This window comes from Cyclopterus lumpus, chromosome 16, assembly GCF_009769545.1.
Source record: "Cyclopterus lumpus isolate fCycLum1 chromosome 16, fCycLum1.pri, whole genome shotgun sequence".
Classification (NCBI taxonomy): Eukaryota; Metazoa; Chordata; class Actinopteri; order Perciformes; family Cyclopteridae; genus Cyclopterus; species Cyclopterus lumpus.
The window spans coordinates 10,735,137-10,758,337 of NC_046981.1; the positions used below are offsets into that span (position 1 = coordinate 10,735,137).

A 23,201-nucleotide genomic window follows, 5' to 3' on the forward strand; every position below is an offset into this window, starting at 1 on the left:
CACTAGCTGAATGCCGGAGTTGTGAAAAACAAATCCCTCCTTCCTCCATCTTGTCCTGCTGTCCAGACTGCCTGCCTGACTCTCTCCATTTCTTCAACATATCATTCCCCTAAAACATGTGACCCTTAACAACATAAGGGTATGCAAAACTCACGACCCAAACACTCTTAATGTGTTACAGCCGTTTAAGTTCCCTCTGCACAGTGTATATGTAGAGACAGGACTAGTGTGTTGTCATTGCTAGCGCTTACACACACACGCGCACACACACTTAACATACCATATATATGGTAGCATTGTCACGCCATTGTTAAATGGTGCATTACGCCTTCTGTAACGGGCAGCGAGGGGCGCAGTGAAGACATGATGACATGACATGACATCACGGCTCCCTCTCCGCCATAAAGACCGCACAGGGAGGGAGGCATGGAGCGAGTGGAGGGTAAAGAGAGGAGAGAGTCAGGTAGTGAGAGAGGAAAATAAACTAGTTGAGAAAGAGAGAGGCGAGAGACAAGGGGGTAATAAAGGCAAGGCAGAGCCATGAAGGCTGACACTGCACATTCATACTCAGTGGGAGGTCCAAAGAGGTGTGTGTTTCTTACACCTCCGAAGTCTCATTTAGTCTCTTACAACATAACACTGACGTGTGTGTGTGTGTGTGTGTGTGTGTGTGTGTGTGAGTGTGTGAGTGTGTGAGTGAGAGAGATGCGTCTGCTGCTCCATCAACTGGCATGTAAGACCTTTAGAGTCACAAAAGTGGTACAGCACACACACATCTTGCTACATATAAATGAACTGCAATCTATTTCTGACTCCTACACACACACACACACACACACACACACACACGCCGCTGGAAACACAAGGACAGTCCCCCCCCCCCCCCCCTCCTCTTCATTTTCTCCCTGACCTCTCTGGCCTCTCGTCTCTTGCTCCCTCCCTGACCACCCTCACTCCTTCCCACCATCTCCTGCTCCTTTGTTTCACGTGACACTCCCTCTTCCTCCTTTTTTTCCCCCTCCAATTTCAACACCAGCATCTTTTTTTTCCTCTTTCTCCGCAGGATCATTTAGCTCAGGGTCTGTTTTTGCAATCGGCACACAAAGAGATACAACAACAGCAACGCATTTGCATGTGCACACGCAGACACACAACGTAAACACAGATTTAATTTGTGTGTTTATGCAAAGCCAGCATTGCTATTCAAACCAGTCGACCACAACCAATTACACCCAATGCAATTACTTTCTACATGCAACACTTGATATCAAAAGGTCTGCTTGGACCTCGCTGAACAATGCTGCAATTCAAACAAGCATGTGTGTGTGTGTGTGTGTGTGTGTGTGTGTGTGTGTGTGTGTGTGTGTGTGTGTGTGTGTGTGAGTGTGAGAGCTAACCTGCAGGTTATTCCCTGGTTGGCTCATCCTCATGTCTGATTGGCTGCCTGCCGGTTTCATCACATTGCACCAGAGACAGAAACGGACCTCATGGCCTTTCACCCACAGGCCTCTCTCTCTCTCTCTGTCTCTCTCTCTCACGCTCACTGTTTGTCTCTCAGTCCAACTGAGCCGAGCTCAGAGACGGTGTTGGCTGACTTTGGTTTTGTCTGGCAGGCCGAGCTGTAGGGAAGCACTTTGATTGAAGAGACAGAACAAAAGCTCACACTGCCATCTTTGAAGCAGCTGTCTTGCGCATGGCAGTCTCACACGCACACAGATAACACACACACACACACACGTGCCAGACAAAACCGCTTGGTTACACTATGTGACACAAACACGCATACACACACACACATACACACACACACACACACACACACACACAAACAGACTTTGTAGGCATACACATGTGAGGACGAGTCAGACTGCAGGAGCAGCTGTGACACCTGCAAATGTGTATGTAACCTGTCTGCTACATACACACACACAAACACACACACACACACACACACACACCATCTGTTTGTCAACTCCTCGTTAACAGCTAATGTTGTGGGTACTAAAGCTTTCACTTCATTTGCTCCAATAGGGCGTTCAGAGCAACAATCAAATGTCGTGTTTTGTCCCATCGACAGTTCAAAATCCCCAAATATTCGATTCACAGTTTGTCTGAAAATGTACTTGTAAGGTGTTTCATCAATTATCAAATTGATGGAAAAGCAATCATTGAAGCCCTTAAGAGAATAGTGAAAGATAACCTCAACCCATCACTTTACCACGGTGGCACGAACACAACCGAGCAGAAACAGACATACTGTTTGACAAGGAGAAATAGAGGAGAAGAGGTGGCAGAGGGAAGCTAAATGCAGCTCTGTTGAAGCATTTATAGTGATTTAACTCTGCCTCGGAGAGACGAACTAAGTTCCAAGCTGCCGCTGCTGTTGGCTCGGTGGCAATGACAAACATAACTGCAAACTAATGGATGGGTGAGCCGGCGGCCGCTGGCTCTGGTGTTGCGTTATCTTCTCTCTGAACACCAGATTGCTCACAACCTCCACGGCCTCGGACTAGAACGTGCGCTAAGTAAATCGCCGACCGCATGGGCCGACAATAAAGCCCAGGTTTGAATTTCAATCAGCCTGTGATGGGGAGGAGGCACGGAAAGATGGATGCAGACAGGCAGGCAGAAGGGGGGTGCTGATGAGAGGAGGGGAGATAGAAGGATGGAGGGAAAGAGGAGAGAGATTAAGGGGTCAGCCCAGTGAGATAAGGAAGGGCAGGGAATGGAAAATGGAGTCTGAAAGTGAACGCAGATGGAGATATTTTACATAGAGGCAGATAGATGGATGACAGGGGGTGCGTCGAGGGGACAGGGCGGAGAGATAATTACTAAGATAGAGAGGCAAGTAAACGACAGGAGAGAAAGAGGGAAAGGGATTACGACTTTACACCACGGTGGATAGATTGGCAGTGGTAGACGGAGAGAGAGGTGCAGGAGTCGGTAAGAACAGGTGAAAAATAAAGTGTTTGAAGGGGAGTAAGGACGGTGAGCGAGGGAGAAAGTCCTTGCCGGAGGTGAAGAAAAACGTCAAAAAGCAAACGCTGTTGATTCATTTCTCTCGTGCTTTTTCTTTTGTAATAGCTGTGCCCGCTTGTGTTCTCTCCACACTCACACACACATCTGGAAACACACACACACACACACACCCACACACACACACACGCCGTCATTCATAAAGGCACAGCAACTGCCTCTCGATACACGACAGCATCTTTTCATGCTCCTGAATTTGGCTGAATCAAAGTGCTGTTAACAAGGCAGGGAGTCGGTCTGTCAAAGGAGCTCCACAGATGCTGAGGTGAGCAAGTGGCACATCTGCTTTAAAAAAAAAAATGATATTTTTAAATCTCAAACCCGAAGGCAGAGATATACTGTACCCACAACAGTCCCTGAATATTCCTGCATTCACTTTGTGGGCAGCATCCAGTACATTGGAGCATATACTGGAGCAAACCGGAGGTGTATCGTGTCCCAGAGGAGGATGATGGTAAAATAGTTGTGTGGTAGGAGGAGCTATTTTGGGCATCCAGGGGGGAAAAAAGTCCTTTTCATTTTGTGCATAAGAAATGTTGGGTGGGCTTGAAACTATCCTGGGTGAATCATCAGCTCAAAGATGAGCAACTAAGAAATGTGTGGTCAAATGTAAAAGCCTTTGTACATACATTGTTTTCAAAATCAGTCATCCACCTTAAAATGTATCTGTGCAAGTTTTAAATTGGTTAATTATTACCGTGTTCAGATAGAAATGCATCGTGCATGTTTTTAGGTTATTTGTCTGTTTTGGGGTGAATTAACACAAATGGTCTGACGGTCAAATACATGTGAATTACCCGAGATGGAAATTCCCTCTCTCTAAACACCTTTATGTGTACATTCAGACTGCATGCCTCTGACTGGCTTCTTCTCCATAGCAACAGCAGTTGAGGCTTTGTGGGGACTGTTGCCGTACCAAATTGTTGATACAAGTAACACAATATCTTAGCGGTTGGTCATGATGACATAAACATATACGATTGTTAAATTATCCAGGGCAGTCTGTGGATAGGAAATGGGAATTGGCAGTGGAGAGAAATACTTCCCCTTCCAACAGTTCATCCAACTTTGCACCTCTGCAAGTACATTATTACACCTGCAGGCATGAGCTTGGCAACAAAGATTGAATTTCTTCAACTTCTGCCCTCTACTGCGAAGGTGAAAACAAGGTGGAAGTTGTAAAATCTTGGGAAGCACACACACTGCACATTCTGCCCAGCCCTCATTCTTACAAATATAATGAGAGCTTTTCACCAACCAGAATGGCCTTTTAGGCCACAGTGTGAACCAACAAGAGAGCAGTGCCCATTAGCAAATTGATGTTGGCTGCACCTGGGCAGACAGGTTTTAGGGGAAGTGGGATGGCGCGATGAGGAAGGAAGGGCTGAAGGAGGAAAGGGATTAGATGAAGAAGACGAAGGCCGTCTTGTAGCTGTCCTGTTTGCGTGTGCTCCCGTCTCCGTCTCCATGGATGATAGAATATGACGCTGACTTAGTGTCAGACTCCATGCTGACACATACTGTAGTTAGAAAGAGATTAGAGAGATGTGAGATAAGGGATGGGAGGGGGGAGGAAGAGAGGGTGAGGGATGTAGAGAAGAGATGAAAGAGGACAGATGCCTCATCCAGCGGAAGTCTTTGTTTATGTGCTTTTCTTCTGTTAAATGTGAGCGAATGAGAATTGACTCTCTTCCAAAGTCAATCTGTTTTTCTTCCTCATCACCACCCACTTCTTTTTCATCTCCCACCTTCACTCTATGTCCATACCTTCATCCCTTCCTCCTTTGTTCTGCCACTCTGTTAATAGTTTCCCTAACTTTGCTCTGGATAAGTGCATTTCTCTCTTTTTCTCCCCCCCCCCCCACCCTTGTGAGTCTCATATTACATTTTAATTCCCTGCAGTGTGTGGGACCAGAGTCTGAAAGTGACAGCACGGTAAAGAAAATATAGACTGAGTGACAGCTTGGTGTGTGTGTGTGTGTGTGTGTGTGTGTGTGTATTGAACAAAGACATATGTTCATGTTTTCTATGCTGAAACTATTTAATATATGTTATTATGTGACATCTGTTTGTAAAGTATTTCGATTTAGACAAGAAATGTGAAGTGGGCAAATGAACACGAATGTTATATATCCTCCTTGCTAAATGTGCATATGCGTGCATGTCCGTTTGAGTGCGCGCATGCCTTTGCCTGTTATTGCGCGTGCTCCGTCAGCAGAAAGTTGGCACTGAAACTGATAAACCATTATGCACAACGTGGGAGTGCATGTTTATGTGCCATTTTGTGTGTCCGTGTGTGTGCCGGCCAGCCTGTGTGTGTTAGGTTTAATGATCTTTTTTGATGGTCTAGTGTAGCGGATATTGAGATGGATGGTCCATATGCTCTTTATGGTCCATGCATATTTCATATTCCAGCAGCAAAGCGGAGCAGAGCAGGCATTGCTTATATGGCCGAGATGTTGCACTGGGACGTGGGCTGACTTTATGAGAGCTCATATACACATCCCACTGCTTTGTCCCCTTTGAATAAATGCTCAAGTACGAATAAATACAACACACTTCAAAACACTTCCAGAAAGAAGCCGATAAACCTTAATGTCACACGTGGAATATCTGATTTTAAATGGACCCATGTGGCCACGCGCTGTCTGATTCACTGCTGTTGTCACTGGTGCATGTCTGCATGTCACTCTGTGCAAAGGACAGTTAAAGTAATAACCTGCGGTATCTTTATATGAATACATATTAACTTTACTTTCCATCCCCATCTATAAAACACAATAGGGACTCATCCGATAGGTTTTTCATTTCCTGTTTTTTCTAGAGAAATACGACTAGAAAATGATGTCTTTTATGCTTTCGGAAGCAGCGGCAGTTTTTTTTTAATAACGAACCGATGAGGGAGCTCAATAGTTGGAATGAAATAAAAGAGTGAAACATACAGAAAGTCAAACCTCATCAAAAAGTGCCATGAAAAAAAGCCACCGCAGTATTTTGCTGCAATATTTCTGGTAAAGGGATAATGTTTATTGATCAGTCCGCGTGGACAATGTTGCCCAAATAATAAATGTGTGTGGAGCACCTCTTAAATGAAAGCAGTAAGTCACAGTGAAGCTGCAGGACCTCCACACACAAGCACAGATGGGAAAAAATAAATATATTTTTAGCATGGGGGACTTGCTTTGTCAAGTCCATAATGCACTTTTTTTTAGAGGTGATTCGTCACCACCCTCTGACTCATTTCACATGCACACATTCATGGAACCACTTAGGATGTGTGCATGTAGTTGTGAGTGGCTTGTGTGCAACTTTTAAACATGAAATATTAGATGCATTATGTCTGAAACGTGGGCATCACAAAGGCAGGAAGGTCTCCTTTCCTTATCCCCACACAAACACACATACACAAGGTCCACATGGATGCGCATTCTGCTGACTGTCTTATGATGACTGACAAGTTGCCACCACATGGAGAGGCTTATTGACTTCATGAGAGAGAGAGAGGGCGGGGACGACAGATTGACAGGCCAGTAGAGGAAGACAGAAAGGGAGGGAGACGTGTCGTCGGAGGAGGAGTGAGACGACGTCAAAAAGATTGAACCCGAAATGAAAAATTGAACGCGAGCCAGATGGAAGGACACTGATAAGGATGGAGAGACAGAGGAGGAGAGCGGTGCAGCTCGTGGGGGAGAAAGCGAGAGAGACGGGATGTTGCACTGATAGACTGTCGAGTCTGACAGAGTCTGCTCATGTTCAGTGGAGAGCGTCAGCAACATCGTGAAATACTGACACCCACAAACATACAGAGACACAAGCGTGAAGGCTCACCTTGATTTAAAGCCTAATGTGCGTGAACAGGGTTCCCTTTACGGCTCCTGTTGCTGGCATCTGTCTGGTTATGCCACGATGTCGTCGCCGAGCCTCGAGCTCAAATTATTCCAACATCATCATTATCCTGCTCCGTTTTCATGTTTTATTGTTTGTATCCACTTTAACAAGTATTGCAGTTGTACGTTTCTGAAAGGTAATTTAAGAGAGAAACCCTGCAACGGGCCAGACTCGGATCCCAGTGTTGGCTGACTACCATTTCTTAGGCCGGGTTAGGAGGAATAAGGGAAGATTATCGAATAAGGGCATCGCGTTATACAGCGGCATCTGTAAAAGCACACACACACACACACACACATATATATATATATATATATATATATATATATATATATATATATATATATATATATATATACACAAACACACAGCTAGTTAGCAATACACTGCACAAACTGAAAGTTTCAGTTTCCAGTGCATCACTTGTAAGCCTATTGTGTGCAGAGTTCAAATCTGGCATTGATAGATTTTTGGCTCATTCATCACCCGACAAAATCTTTTTTGTTTCCCGTTATCACTTTGGCCTGTGCTCTGTGGAAGGTCTTAGCACTGATACATCCGAGCTGTGGCAGTCTTTTATGTTCTTTCTTTGATGAAGAATAAAAATAGAGCAGAAGTGAGGCTGAACATTGTTGTTTTTGGAGTGAGGGCTTTTTCTGCTTTCATTGTTTTGCTCCATTGATTCCATACAGCAGAATTACTTTTTCCTAAATGGGTAATTGAGCACATTTTGCTTAGATTAGCATTGTAGCTCAATCTGCATGCTTTAGTCTCAGGCCTTTGTGACCTCGTATTGATGTGAATACATTCAATTAATTCTCCATGTCGCATTACATTAATGGAACATCCATAATGCTGGAAATGTTCAAGCTCAATGTCATCTTCCATCTGACAAGAATACCCAGATGCATTTAAACACTTACGGTCTTCCTGCCGGAGCCTGCGTGTCCTACCAAGTCGACTATTTATCTCGCAGTGCCTTTTGTGTCTGTTTGTGTGTGTTTATCCATCTGTCCTACCCTGAGAGTACCAGAGCTTCTGTTTGCCCTTAAAACCCTTGTGCGTGCGCTGTTTCTGCCCCCGTTGCAGTGTGTATTATCCATTTCTGAGCAAATTAAAAGGTCTGACAGATGAATTGTTCAACATGTCATTTAGTTAGTTGGTAGAAGAATTTCAAGATAATACTCGTTTTAGCAAACTGATGTAACAGTGGGTGTACACTTGAATACAATGTTCATTTCAGTCCTTGTTTCACCTTTGGACGTTTCCTCTCCATAATATCCACATGAAGTCAGGCTAGCTGGTTGTACAGTACCAATCCACATTTTGCCTGTAGCCCCTAGTTACCGATCACTGCTCCCCCGTCTGCTTTTAGCCTTAATTCTTTGTTCTTTTTGCAGCCAAACTGAGATGCACGAAAAATAAATCTCCTACTGAAAACGGTGTGAAACATAATTTGCCACAGTAATAGCTGATGATTTGTGATAATGTTGAATAGTAATAAGTGGCATTTAATTAGCCATTAGAGAGACAGAGGGGAGATGGTGGATAAAGAGAGGATAGATGGGTTTTCACACAAAGCAATGAACCCCTGTAGCCCCCTTTCTTTTGTTGCCACAATAGCTCCACAGCTAGGGCTTCTTCTGTCGTCATGGAGACTAATGTTGAAAGCCAGCTGTGGTTTTGTCTTGGAAGCCCATTAGGCTGGAGCTTGCTTGGCACTCCTCCTTGTCTTGCTTTTCTTTCTGGCTTCGCCTCCTTGGAGTCACAATGGCGAAAATATCCTCTTCGTGTTTAACTTTGTCTGTGATAGCGGACATGGGTCATCGGTACCATGTTTGAAGGGCTGGATGGAGGTTTGGGTTCTTCTTATACAAGTTGGCCAAGCACAGACAGACAAAAAGCAAAGGGATTTTCAAGTAGTTTCCTTTGTAGCTGATATCTTTTTATATGGTCGACCCCGTTGCTTCTACTTGTAAATCAAGTAGGTTAAAACAAGTGCAAAAATAATTAGCAAATAGTATCTGACCCAGGTGTGCTTGATGGATGGCACTACTTCTCATTCCACATTGTCCCTCTGTCTGGCAGGCACTGTTTCCTGCCCCGGATCTCTTATTTAATGTGGCTCAGGAGAGGGATCTGAGTAATGTTGTTGTTGTTGTTGAGAGCGGTTTATCCCAGCGCTGGAGCTCTTTTCCCCGCAGCCCTGATATTCAAGCCTCCACACCCTGACCCAAACACATCAGTCAGCGGGACACGGGGGCCATGTGACTCAGCCAGGAAGTGGGCTGAGGCAGCCAGGGAGAATGATTGTTATGCAGCACATTGATCAGGTTTCACAGGACACCGCCACGTTACCAATCTGTAGGACTGTACACAGGTGTGTGTGTGTGTGTGTGTCTGTGTGTGTGTGTGTGTGTGGTTTTAGCACGGGCAGGGTCAGGACTAGTGTTGTGTGTTTGGGCCGGCGAATGCAGAGAATCAATAGCTGGGTCAGAGGGTAATGTCTCACTGAGTGCTGAGTCTATACACAGCCATCAGACAGGATCACTATCAATCATGGGAGAGCTTAGGGAACATACACTCTCTTTCTCTTCTCTGTGTGTCTCTTTGCCTCTGCTGGCCCAGTGTGATGGGATCACTATTGCTCATGTAAGGGCTTTGGGAACAGAGACAACGGGAGATGTAGGGTAACGGAGAGATGGAGCGTCCCGGGATTGATGGGAAGTGATAGAATAAGAGGGAGCGATTGGTTAGTATTGGCAGATACGTGTTGAATGACATTTGAGAGGTAGAAGAAGCCTTAAAGTGAAGAAATCCGTTGGAGCGTAAAATAGGCTGTGTGGGGTGGTTGTGAAATTGAAGATGAATTAAAGTTGAAAGCAAAATCAATGCACACGCACGTTAAGGTAAAGACCACAAGTCTCGGTCTCATTCACAGGTTAAACAACATTCTTCGTAATCAAAGGAGTACACTGTCTTTCCTCCTTCCCGTTCTCGTCGTTCATCCACGTCTCTAATCTCCTCTTGTTTCTTGTCTGCGTCTCCATATTCTGCACGTGTCGGGCCTCGGCTTCAGCCATCTGTTGTTTCATGCCGTTGTTCATTTTTTATTCCATCCATCTGTGTGATGCGTGTTCGGACTACACCCCTGCAAAATAAAACATGCACGATTGATTGCAAAATGCATGCATGTGCAGGAGAACATGCTCGTCGAACACATCATGGGTTAGGAGAGCGTGTCTCTGGAACGAGGTTCTGTGTGGAAGCGAGACAGCTCAGTTCAAACGGCTAATAACGCCTGCCATTAGGTTTTGTGCTGCCGGAGCACTCGCTCTCTCACCACATAGTCTATATCCACGGACAGAGAGAGGAAGGGAGGACGAGAGAGGGAGAGGATGATGGATGACGATGATGAGGATGGAGAGGGAAGAGAAAGAGTGCTTAAGAGCTCGAGAGAAGTGAGACAAGTACAGAGAAATGGAACAAACGGGGCAGAAGATGTAAGAAAAGGGGTGGAAATAAAGAGAAAGTGATTCTGAGAATGCTGCTCGTGTTACGGGATCATGCCAGTGCTGCGTGTGAGGAAAGAAACCCTGTTAGCTGTAATACTTTGATCAATTGCCAATGATGAACCATTGCTCTGCAGGACCGTGTGTGTGTGTGTATGTGTGTGTGTGTGTGTGGCAGCCTTGAGAGAAGGCAGCATATTCCTGTTGGACACACGAGACAGGTATTGATTTCTATGGGGAGAATTTAGAACCTACTCAAGCACTACACCCTATCAGCCACACACATACACACAAACACACACACACACACACACTCAGAAGCACACACACACACACACAGAGACACCTAAGGCATGTTCCTCTCGTGGTTTAGGGAGATAAGATCGAGGGATGGAGAGGAAAATAATAAAAAAAACACAAGATGATAAAAGAGAGTGATGGTATTCTGATTCGCCAGCGGTCAAACATGTCAATATCTTCAATGTCAACACATATTGAAGTAGATGGCATCAGTGAGATTCATGTACACACACACAAGGTCTTTTCTTTTTTAATAAACACACTTGTCTGCATGCTTCCTCCCAGGCAAAAGTCAAAGTGAGACAGAAATATAGAAAGACAGAACAATTGGAGGGAAGGAGGCAAAGAGAGACAGTGCAGAGGGAGCAGGAGGAGGATACAGTGGGAAGAACTCCTGCCGGGGTTTGATGAGGGCCTCATTGATGCTACAGATCCCTTGGAGTCTCCTTTCACTGGGGGAGCCATTCAATTATACCTATCGCTCCGCTAGCTGATTGGAGTCCTCCGCAACAATGTTAGCATCTCTGTACCGGACTGAGATGGGATTAAGAATTCTGGCCTCAGAGGCAGAATGACATTTTAAGTCCTGATTGGCAATCATTTGTAACACTGCCAGACACGTTTTAATCCAGACCAACCTTGTACCCATCAGTCTGCTTTGATTTCTCTCACCTTGATTTACCTTGGCATACATGTATTTTTTAGTGTTACACACACTTACATCCAACACCGCAACCAAATCCGCCACCTGAGGTTTCCTGCTATCGTTGAGCAGTTGGAAAGAATAAAAAAACATGTCTCCATGTGCCCCGTAGAGGAAGTCCTCACATGGTCCGAGCTAACTTGTTAGCTTCCTGTGATAGTTGGCACCGAGCATCGTGAGAAAGTAACGGAGAAGCTCAAGCATCTCAACCACATGCGCTGACCCGCCATCACAAAAGTGTTTGACAAGCCGTGTGCAAAATGTGCCTTAAGAAGTATTATTCTCACTTAGCTAGAGCTCCGGTGAGCTTCTATCCTTGGCATTTCTGGTTGGTTAGGACCATTCACTTAGCTGTGGACATTGTTTACATGGAATCACAGATTGATCCCCATCATGTAAGTGGATGAGGGTCCTCTTTGCTGATGTGGTTTATTAATCAAAAACTCGGTACGTTAGTATTCAGTGTAAAACCAGATTATGACTCTGTCATGGTTGAAGGGGAAAACTACATCTTTGAGCTTCAAGTCTGCCCCCCCCCCCCCCCCTCCCCTACAGAGGCTGCCATCTTACCAACAGAGAACAGCGGAGTAAGCCGGTCCTCCAAGCCCTTGTTACAAAAAGGAATGATTGCTCTTACTGTCAAAGTGTTTTATTGATGTACGCTGTACAGGCTGACCAGATAATAGCCAGGCAGGGGGTATTTCTGTGGCATTATATTGCCCAAGACTGATTTATACAAGCAACATACTCTCTCCCTCTCTCTCTCACATTCTGTGATGTGATTTTACAATAGTGACATTGATCCGGGCCCACTTTGATCTTGCTCTTAGCCGTTGCTCCCCCCCCCCTCCCACACTCCCTGGTGGCCAGACTCTGCAGCTTTTAACCCCGACTACCCCTCGTCTCATCCCATAAACCTTCCCATCTTTCTCTCCGTCCTCCCGTCGCTCCATCCCTCTGGTGGATCTGTAGATATATTGAAGTGTAATTTTGCTCGTGGAAGCCTGTGCTGTGTGTTGCCGATGAAACGTCCCGCTACCACCTACCCAGCTTCGAGGAACCAGGTGTCACGTACGAGGGAGGAAATGAGTGGTGATCCAACACGAAATGAAAGAAATGAAAGGGAGGCATGCCGAGGGAGCAGAAGAAAGTGACATATCAAGACATTGTATAAGCTACTCCACCTCTTACTTTCTGTATCGCTGTGTCTCTCCATTTGTCTTTACCTGGAATTTTCAGAGAGCATTACTATCCAAATTACTCCAATAGAATAAAAGGGAATATAAATCCAACAAAATGCAGCTGCACAGTTTGGGAGAGAATGAGAATCATGATTTCCAGAGTGGATTTTCTCTCTCGATTCTGAGGAAACCCGTTTTCTTTAAATTATTTATTGCATTCTCTTCTGTCTTGAAGCCGCCTGAAAGAAGAATATATCATGAATATATGATTGTGACTGCTATGAGGCTGTCACACACTCTTTGCTCAGGAGAAAGGGCACATTGCTAAATATACCGTTTACAGCCAACTGCTTCACTTAAATGAAGCGCATAACCTTAATCACGGCTCGGTCAGTCAACAACCTCCAAAACACATTGACATTCAAAATGTACATTATAAAAACACCCTGAGATTTAGGTTACTAGCCAATACCAAGTTCCAATTCAATACCAGGGTTTAATATTGGCATATCTCACTGTGGGAACATTATAAATGTAAATATATTTTTATTGTCACACAATTGTACAATGCACAATGAACACAGTGAAGTGTAGTCGCTGTATTTAACCCAGGAGCAGTTCGGTGTCTCACTGCCCAATGAGGTAAACGGACAGTTAGCTTCTATTCCATACTCGGTCCACTTGGGGACTTGAACCGACAACCCTCCGGTGCTAAAGCCAAATCCCCCAGGACTGAGCAACTGCCCCCTATCTATCTATAATTAAATGTGAAAGTTTAATCATCTCAGAAGGGGCTATATGTATATATATATATATATATATATATATATATATATATATATATATGTGTGTATATGTATGTATATGGACAAACAATCCATACACCAACATTTCTCACACCTCATTCCTCCATGGTGTTAAATGTGGATTAGTCACAAGTGATCGAGACTTGATGGACTAAAGAATGTAAGGAAGTCCGTTGTATTGAATTGCATTATGTTGTACAGGGTTTCCCTGGTCCCTCAATGTGGATATAAAGTATTCACCGCATAGAAACGAGACAGCAGAGTTATGATTAAAATCATGTTTTAATACCTTTAATCCTCTAGAACATCCTCTTAACACAAACTCACTCTTCAATCATCTTCTGGTTATCCACGCTGTGAAACTAAAGCCCGATGTGGATGTGGGAGACAGATTATTGTGCCCTTCAAGGATTCTCATCCTCCTTTTACATGATATTGGAGTAGCTGTTAAGACACATTTCAGTTAAATCATCTTTTTGTGTCTGTGTGTATGTGTGTGTGTGTGTGTGTGTGTGTGTGTGTGTGTGTGTGTGTGTGTGTGTAATGTATGTCAGAAACACAAAGATGTCACTACATCTAATGTACAAGGTCGACAGGTGAGATGCGTTGGTGTCACATAGAGAGATGAACACAAAACCAAAGCAGACGCACACACACAAACACACACGCGCACACACACACACACACACACACACACACACACACATACACGTATACTCAGTGGGAATCCTAAAGCCAGCTTTTATCTTAGAGAAGTGATTTACTTTCAGATTACTCAAGATGTTTTCGAGTTGCCCTCCCCTTCATTTTTCTCTTTCTTTCTGCCATTATCCCTTCATCTCGGAGAACTTGCTTTTCTTTGGTAGCGTAAAACCTCCTTTTTTGTTTCTGTCCGTTCCATTTTTCCGGCTTTTTCTGCTCTTTTACTAAATTTGCATTCACTCCTCCCTGCTGGAACTAAACTCATCCCTCACTTGTGTTCTTTCTCTCTCGCTCTCTTTTTTTTGCATTCACTATAAATATAGTTCCCTTGAAGCATTTTACACTTCTTTTTTTTCCTACCACTAATACCCTCTGTAGGCTAGTAAATGATGTAATGAGAAACAGTGGTGAGCAGAGAGCAGAGGAGAGCAGAGGAGGAAGAGAGCAAAGGATGAATGTTGAACAATTAATCTTCCCTTCATGTCAGTCTGAAAGAAAGGGATGAGAGGAACGGAGAGCAAGGGGAGAAAGACAAATTCAGGAAGAATCTGAGTGGAGCCGTAATAAGTGATGGAGAGAGGGAGACATTGGGAACAGAGTTTCGATCTTCATTTAATAATTGAATAATAATCCCCCTTGAGACGTGACCTAGAACTGGCAGAGAGGGGGAGAGGCAGCATCATGCTGAGGATGACACACTGCTGCCCCCTTGTGATTTTACTACATCACCACTATAACGTCTAACTGTGTGTGTGTGCGTGTGTGTGTGTGTGTGTGTGCGTGCGTGTGCGTGTGCGTGTGCGTGCCATTGCTCATCGGCGTGTGTATGATTTACAACTGCAACCTGTCTCTGTCACTCAGACATGAGCCTGTGTCTGTGATGGGGAGAAAAAGGAGGCTTTTGGACATGAGGAAAGAATCTATTTCACTTTGTCACACATCTGTGTCTAGGAGTGAGTGTGTGTGTGTGTGTGTAGATAACACACACACACACACCCAGACACAGATTCAGACCTTATCTTCCTGTCGAGCCAAGTCTTTTTTGGGGTTGACGCTGATATATGAGCTTTTCGGGGGGGGGTTGACGGCTGATGTGAACGCAACGTTGCGTTCACATCAGCCGTTGTTGATGTACGAGCGCTGGGGTTAGGGGACAACGCTCCGCTGACACCAGGAGAAGGAGCTGGGGCCCCGGGGCCTTCAGCCCATACTTAAGAGCCAGCTCCGCATTCTCTGCATGCAGCAGCCTTTCAGCGACAATACACACACACACACCCACACGCACGCACACACACACACACCTGCTTTGTGTTATTAATAACTCAGTAACACTCAAACAAAGATGTGTTTGACCCTGGGTGAAATGCAGCATACCTTACAATGTGAGGTGTTACGTTGTCTTCACAATGATGTATGTGTGTATTGTGTGAAGGCCCACAGACATGTCTACAAATGTTACACACATAATTGGAAATTAGAGCCAGTTGAAAACATTCCTGTTAAATGTGGAACTTACGTTTGTGTGTGTGTGTGTGTGTATGTGTGTGTGTGTTTGTGTGTGCCATTGGAGATTCACATATTAGTGCTATTATTAGGTGTAACATAATGTGTATGTGTGTAGTATGTTACTTACTTCATTCATGTTGTATGTTTGCATTCAATGCATGAATCCTCTATATAAATATCATTTATTGTTGAAGCACAACGTTGATAAAGTTTCATTCGTTATGACATCCCGTCAAATTCTGCCAGAGACTCTAGTCTCTTTAAGTTGTCTGCCGTCGAAATTAAACACCTTTAATTTGTATAATTATAATGAAAATGATCTGCACGGTGGTGTAGTGGCTAGCACTGTCGCCTCACAGCAAGAGGGCCGCGGGTTCAATTCCCGGTCGGAGCGGTCCTTCTGTGTGGAGTTTGCATGTTCTCCCCGTGGCAGCGTGGGTTCTCTCCAGGCTCTCCGGCTTCCTCCCACAGTCCAAAGACATGCTGCAGGTTAATTGATCTCTAAATTGCCCATAGGTGTGAATGTGAGAGTGAATGGTTGTATGTCCCTACATGTGCCCTCGATGGACTGGCGGCCTGTCCAGGGTGTCCCCTGCCTTCGCCCTATGTCAGCTGGGATAGGCTCCAGCGCCCCCGCGACCCTAATGAGGATAAGCGGTATTGAAAATGGATGGATGGATAATGAAAATGATTTGTGTATTCTGCAGTTTTGTTAGTATGCTTATTTTAACAGCTCAATTAGTACATCAATAATGACGTGATACGATGTGTGTATTCTGCATGTGATCATTCTGACGGTTTGCGCTCTCTTTCTCTGCGTGTCCAGTCTGCGACGGGAGGGCTACACAATGCAGGTGAACGTCAACGACTACCTGGACATCTACTGCCCTCACTACAACGACAGCCAGCGCATGGTGGGCACCGGCGAGCAGTACGTCCTCTACATGGTCAGCCACCGCGGGTACAGGAACTGCGACCCGCAGCTGGGCTTCAAGAGGTGGGAGTGCAACCGGCCCCACGCCCCCCACGCGCCCATCAAGTTCTCCGAGAAGTTCCAGCGCTACAGCGCCTTCTCGCTGGGCTACGAGTTCCACGTCGGACAGGAGTACTACTACATCTGTGAGTGGGCAATATCACGTTGACGCTTCTCACTCCAAATATCAATGTTTTTGGTCATTATTTTTATTGTAAAATGGATTTGATGATTAATTCAGTTAGGATAACACATCTTATCATATCACCCTGCAGTCAACCAGGCTCATCCATGTTGTTGATCGCTAATCAAATTAACTCACAACACTTTGCAATAAATCAACACTGCATAAAATGTTATAAAAAAAAAATCTAAAGATATTTCAGTCCAGGGATGAATGCCTCATGCATTAAATGTCTATCTGAAGAATGCAGCACTCATTTAACCTACTTTACTTGATGGGAGACGTCGTCATAATCAGAAAGCTGGAACAAGAGATGCCTCATTGTTTTATTTTTGCTTTTTTCTGCAGGCTGGTGTTTGCAAAACCTCAAAAATGTTGTTCAAATGGATTAGATTAGATTAGATTAGATTAGATTAGATTAGAGTCAACTTTATTGTCATTGCACATGTACTAGTACAGAGCAACGAAATGCAGTTTGGCATCTAACCAGAAGTGCAACAGAGAGTATAACGATACGGATTATAAAATACAAATACAGATGAAATTAACATTAAATAGTGCAGAATATAAACAGAGACTACTATAAATGGAAACTATCTAGGGTTGCTAGTGCAAATATTCAAATGGATATATCTATTTAAAAAAATGTACGATTGTGGTATTATATTATTGAAATTAAAGAGAAAGTTTGACAATTTTAATGTATCCTTTTTTTTAACAGGCCTTTAAAAGGCCTTTAAAAGGTTTTTTAATCCATTGCTGTGTGTGCAGCAACCAGTTGTTGCCACAGCGCTCAAACAATGAATATACAGCCGTGCGTTTTATCTGCAGAGGGACCGGTTGGACACAAAGGAGGACATAACAGTGACTTGTCAACCAAACATTTTCAAATCTGTCTTGCTATCCACATTCTGTATTTTTTTATACCCCCCACATTTAGTAACCTGCAATAAAAAACCCTTTGTGAGCCTTCCGCAGTAACTGTTTTTGTGGGAGCCGAGTGCCACTAGAGCCGAATGCCTTTCATATAAAGAGCACTCGTTTATTTCCCTCTGCAGTAAAATGTAGCCTATATTTATTGTATTTATTAAATACAGTTGTAATCACTGTGTGATTGTGTGCTCCATCGTAGCCTGGGATAGTAAATAAATAACTACTCCTACATTTAATTTAGGAATACCACAGAATTGAAAACATTAAACGTATGTTTTTACAGCCACACCCACTCATCATCACGGCCGCAGCTGTCTGAGACTACGAGTGTACGTCTGCTGCGCCACAGGTGAGTCCTTTACCGTGTGTGAGTGTGTGCATGATGTGTTTGTGTGCATTATGTGTGTGTGTGCATGATGTGTGTGTGTGCATGATGTGTGTGTGTGCGTGTGTGTAATGCAATGCTGGGACCTGTTTGCATCGTAGACCTGCACCCACTCTGGCTACTCTACCCCTCTGGCAGGCACCGGGCTGCCCATGATCCCACACACACACACACACACACACACACACGTATTAGACACACACACACACATATTACTTACACACACACACCTGCTGCATACAGATGCAAACATAATCTAAATACAGTCTAAAACAGTGCAAGCTATTAATACTCTCCTGCAGCATTTTCACATACAGCACAGATCCCCCTTGCTCCTCTTGTCTCTCTTCTTTCTCTTCACGCTCTCCCTCCACAGCAGCAGAGAGGAGCAGTTTCAGCTTTGAAGGCCCTCACCCCCCTCCCTCCTCCCCTCCCCTCTCCTCCCTCTTTCCTCCTCCTTCACCCCTCCTCCCTCGGTCCCTGTCAGAATCCATTTATTGCTGTGTGCTGTCAGTGGGTGGCTATGTATATGTAGTGTTAACCTCTCTCGCTCACTCTCCTGCCTTCATTCCATCTCTCAACCCTCTCTCTCTCTCACACACACACACACACACACACACACACACACACACACACACACACACAGACTTTGATCCCTGGCCTGTCCGGTCCTTTTAACTTCCACAGCCCTGTAGTATTAACCTCTCCTCCCTCTCACCCCCCTCCTCGCTCTCCTTCCCTTTTCAAACACTGCCTCTCTTCAGTTTGATCTGCCTCCCCTCACCTTCCCTCTTCTCTCGCTCTCTCTCTCTCTCTCTCTGGGCTGCTGGTGGTGTTGGGGCTTGTCAGCCTGTCTAGGGGAATTTTTAACCCCCTACCCCCTTGCCTCCTTTGCCTTGCCGCTCTCTCGCATGCTTCTCCCAAGGTGTCAAGTTATATCTAATGCTGCATTTCCACTGCACGGTGTGCCGGCTTCTGTTCGGCTCGGCTCGCTACAGCGAAGCTGTGGATAGAACTCGCACAACATGGGCCATCTTGCAAGCCCGACATTTGTAAACAGCTAAGCTACTGGGAATAGCGACTAAAACGTTTTTATTTACTCAAACAAGGTTTTTAGAAATGTCAATTTGTAAAACTTAAGCTGCTCACTAAGTACGCTGCACAACTGACAAAGTGCAGTACGTTCCTTTGTTTAGCTTAAAAGGATTCGCCGAGTGTTGTGTTGAAGAGGATGTGCAGCATATTCACGCGGCATCACGATGGAGATCCGCTACGGATCCGCCCTCCGCTGAGGGCGTACTCTCTGCAGTGGAATAAGAAATAGAGAAAAAGCCCCGGTACCAAAAGATGAGTGGCGTCGAACCATGCGGAGGAAATGAGGCATAATCAAAATCTTTTGATTTAGAACAATGGTTTAACCCACGCTCCCTCGCCCTTCCTCTTTTTCTGTCTCACTCCATTTCATCTCTCTTTCTCTTTCAGCCTCTGACGTGGATGAAGAGCCGGGGCCGTCAGAGCCAGACTACACGCTTAGACCAGGCCTAAAAATGGACGATATTGGTGAGTCACGCACACGCTCACTTAAACACACCTGAAGTTGAGTGAGTGTGGAGCACATTCATCCGTCTAGATTCACAACAACAGACATAGACTTGTGTTTGTCATTCACATCACAGCAGCCCCAAATCATGGACATCATATGATTCACACTTTTCAAGCTGCCAGATTAAATTACAGACAATTATTCTGTTTTTTATTTATTTTCAACAAATTCCATGAATGGACTAAAACCAACCAAGTGTGTCTCTTTTTTCAAAAAACCTTCTGATGTCCAAAGCCTCTGTGGCACTCAGAAACAAGCCCAATTATTGGAGGCTTTTTGGTGGGCTAGTGACTCACGACAGCCACAGGATGGTGTATGCGGACAGGAACATGTCATCAGCATTTATGTTTTATTAATCTTTGGACAATGATGAATATCTGTGACACAGAAGGCTGCAGGTAATAAGAGGCTCTGATGACAGTGAGTCCCTCTATCTGTGAAGCTTTGAAAATAGGGTCGACAAAATAGGAAAATAGGAAAATAGGAAAATAGGAAAATGTCCCAGCAGCCCCAGTGGAAGTTCCACACTTGTCATCTTTTGGCATTTGTAGACACAAACTCAGATGTACAATATCACAAGCCTTATCCTTTAAATGCTGACAACGTATCGATTGTTTATATTTGATGCGGGAGTTACTTCACCGTGCAGCATCGGAAGCTAAAGTGAAATGTGGCGTTTTCAAAAGGGACCGTGAGCACAGTTAACTTCACAGCACCAGCTGGCTTGGCAAGCTGCTGATCAACTACATGCATATTCATTTTAACACTCGCCGTTTTCACCCGGATATGCAAAGAACACAGAGTTTCATGGTTAGTGACAGAAAAATAACTCAATTCAGATTTCCTGTAGTGAAGTTCTATATCCTGATAATTGCTCCCACCTTGCCCTTATTATTATTATTATTATTATTATTATTATTAATGCTCTCGTCAGGATTACACAACTGGTCATGTGATTCATGATGAATTCGTTAGCTCTGGAACTGTAGGGCATGTGGCAGTGGTTTCAGGGAGAAGCTGAGCTTTAAGTCAGTAAGTGACCGACTTTAATCTCTCAGATGATCATGTGGTTACTTCTCAGTGTTATGAGCAGCACAGTGGCAAAACAGAAATGTGGGTATCAATCATCATGCTGGCCGGCTTCCACACTTTTCTCCAAGGTAACCTGTAAAATATGGTGCTGAGTTGTCACTAATCTGTGTGCGTGTGCGTGCGTGTGTGTGTGTGTGTGCGTGTGTGCGTGTGTGTGTGTGCGTGCTCACATGCGTACCTTTGCGTAATAAATCAGTCTGAAAACTCATCACCGACTGCGGCAAATAACTGCATGTCGTATGAGTTTGTCGAGCTTCTTCTCCCCTCGCTTCTTTTCCTCCCTCCATCATCCTTTCATCTAATTTTTCTCCCTCGCTCCATCTCCTTTCTCCATGCTCTCCTCGTCCTCCTGCTCTTTAATTCCCATCCGCTGTTTTTCCTCCCAGAGCACAAGTAGGAATGCAGTCGAGAGGAAAGCCACCAAAACTCAGTTTATTCACCTTTTGATGTGTGAAATTGAGTTTTTCCATCTTGTAACTTTTTTTGACAGTAAATACGATATGTATCTTAGTGTCATAGTATGCATTTAATGCTATCGCAGTAGGCCATATTAACATTTTTCTCAAATTATTATCCATTTCTTGTGTTTTTTTCTGCTTTTGCTAAACTGATTGGCGCAAACTGCCGTTAGTTAACCCATCCTTCTGTTTGCTAGTCCAACACATATTACATTCTTATCAAATGTCCTCACTTCTTGTGTGCCTTCCTTCCTTTCCTGCCAATATTTTCAGAATCAGAGCAAAATATGCTCATTCCAGTAATGCATATAAAGTTTTATTCAAGATATTTAATTACAAGATCTACAAAAGAATATACAGAAACCCAAAAGGTTATTGCCACAGAAGAATAGTTATATTGGATGTACTTGAACAGATAAGGAGTGTAGCCTAGATGAAAATACTGTTAATATTAAGCAGAAGGAGGACACAATAGCAGAGCACAAATTACCCCAGCTCCGGTGGGTCATTTTCACCTGTAGTGCTTTGTTGCCAATTAAATTAATAGGATAACTCAAGTGGTACAAGAGGAAGTGAGGAAACCAGCAGGGAGATGTGGGAATGAATTGAAAACAACGAGGCAGTGCGGGTTCCCATTCCTCTCCCTCGTCCACAGTCCGATTAGACTCATCACATCGTAGTTTTAATCGCTAGTTATTCAAAGTTCACATCGGCGCATTCACACAAACACGAGGCTCAGTTGAGATCTGCCTGATGACCGTGTCTGAAAATGTTTAAGTAAGCTGAATGCTGCAGGCTGATGTTGTAAACCACCCGTCCCTCTCCCCTTCACGGCTCACAGTTTACTTCCTGGGTGCTGCCCCTTTCAATCAGTGTCTACAGCTCCACAGTGGTTCCCTCCTGAATCGGACCGCCGGTATTAGATTTCATTTAGATCTCATTTACAACGCAGATGGAATGGTGCTAGCAGCTCCCCGTGCAGCCATGTGATTACCGATGGCTTTCAGTGGGAGGATACTCATTTACCTACCCTGCTGACTCAGGTTACTGCATCTGACGGTCAGGTCCAGCCATTAGTGGAGGAAATCAGAAGCTCTTTCTTTAACGGGGTTTATTGTACCAATTAGCACTCCTTTAAGTGACGGTGTGCTTGGGTTACTTTGCCAGCAACTTCCTGTTGAGTGTCGGCAGAACACCGTTCAAACTGAATGCTTTTTATAATGTTTTAGTTTTAGTTCAGAATATCCCATATGAAGGTCTGGGTTTTATATTTGCTGTCATTTATATCATTTTGAGTATATATATTTAAAAAAAAGATGCTCTCAACAACATGTAATGAACTTTAGCATTTAAACCGCTATTTAAAGATGATTTATCTCTTCAAGTGGCAAATGCTTTTTATTTCTTTGTTGTCTTACTGGTGCCTTTCGGCACAATAGTTAACAATATAAAAATGTGGCAAAGGGCATCGTGGGGCAAAGAAATAAACTTAACGGTTATGCTTTCCAAATATTACGTATTCTTTCTGCTTCCATACAGTCAAACACCAGAGGGTACAGTTAAATTACATGTGTGAACTCTGTGAACTGACAGATGCCTGTTCAAGTAAATGTATCAGTTACAAGGAAGACGACTCGGCATCGAACAATATAGTTGTGTTGTCTTTTGTTTCTTTGTTAAGTTTTGAGGTCAGAGACATATTAACCAGTCAGGGAGGGTACAATCAAGTATGCTATTGTATCAATTTTGACATTCATTATCTTGGCACAGCACAAATAATAATGTCAGCTCTGACAACTACAATAAAAAATTATTATTATGTATTTGTATTTGTCACTCAAGACTCATGAATTGCGTAACAAGTTACCAGGGATTCTACTTTTCAGGTCAATCATTATACATAAACCACTACAGTTGATGCTGCGCACACATCACACAC

At 44.1% G+C, this 23,201-nt stretch overlaps 1 protein-coding gene across 2 annotated transcripts in view; it reads left to right on the plus strand.

The window, feature by feature from the left end:
• Positions 1-23,201, plus strand: part of efna3b (ephrin-A3b) — a 52,022-nt gene that overhangs the window by 24,530 nt on the left and 4,291 nt on the right. For both annotated transcript variants that reach the window (XM_034554221.1, XM_034554220.1), the window contains 3 exons: positions 16,461-16,753; positions 18,008-18,073; positions 19,592-19,669. In XM_034554221.1, coding sequence (XP_034410112.1) covers positions 16,461-16,753; positions 18,008-18,073; positions 19,592-19,669 — 437 coding nt within the window. The remainder of the gene's footprint in view (positions 1-16,460; positions 16,754-18,007; positions 18,074-19,591; positions 19,670-23,201) is intronic.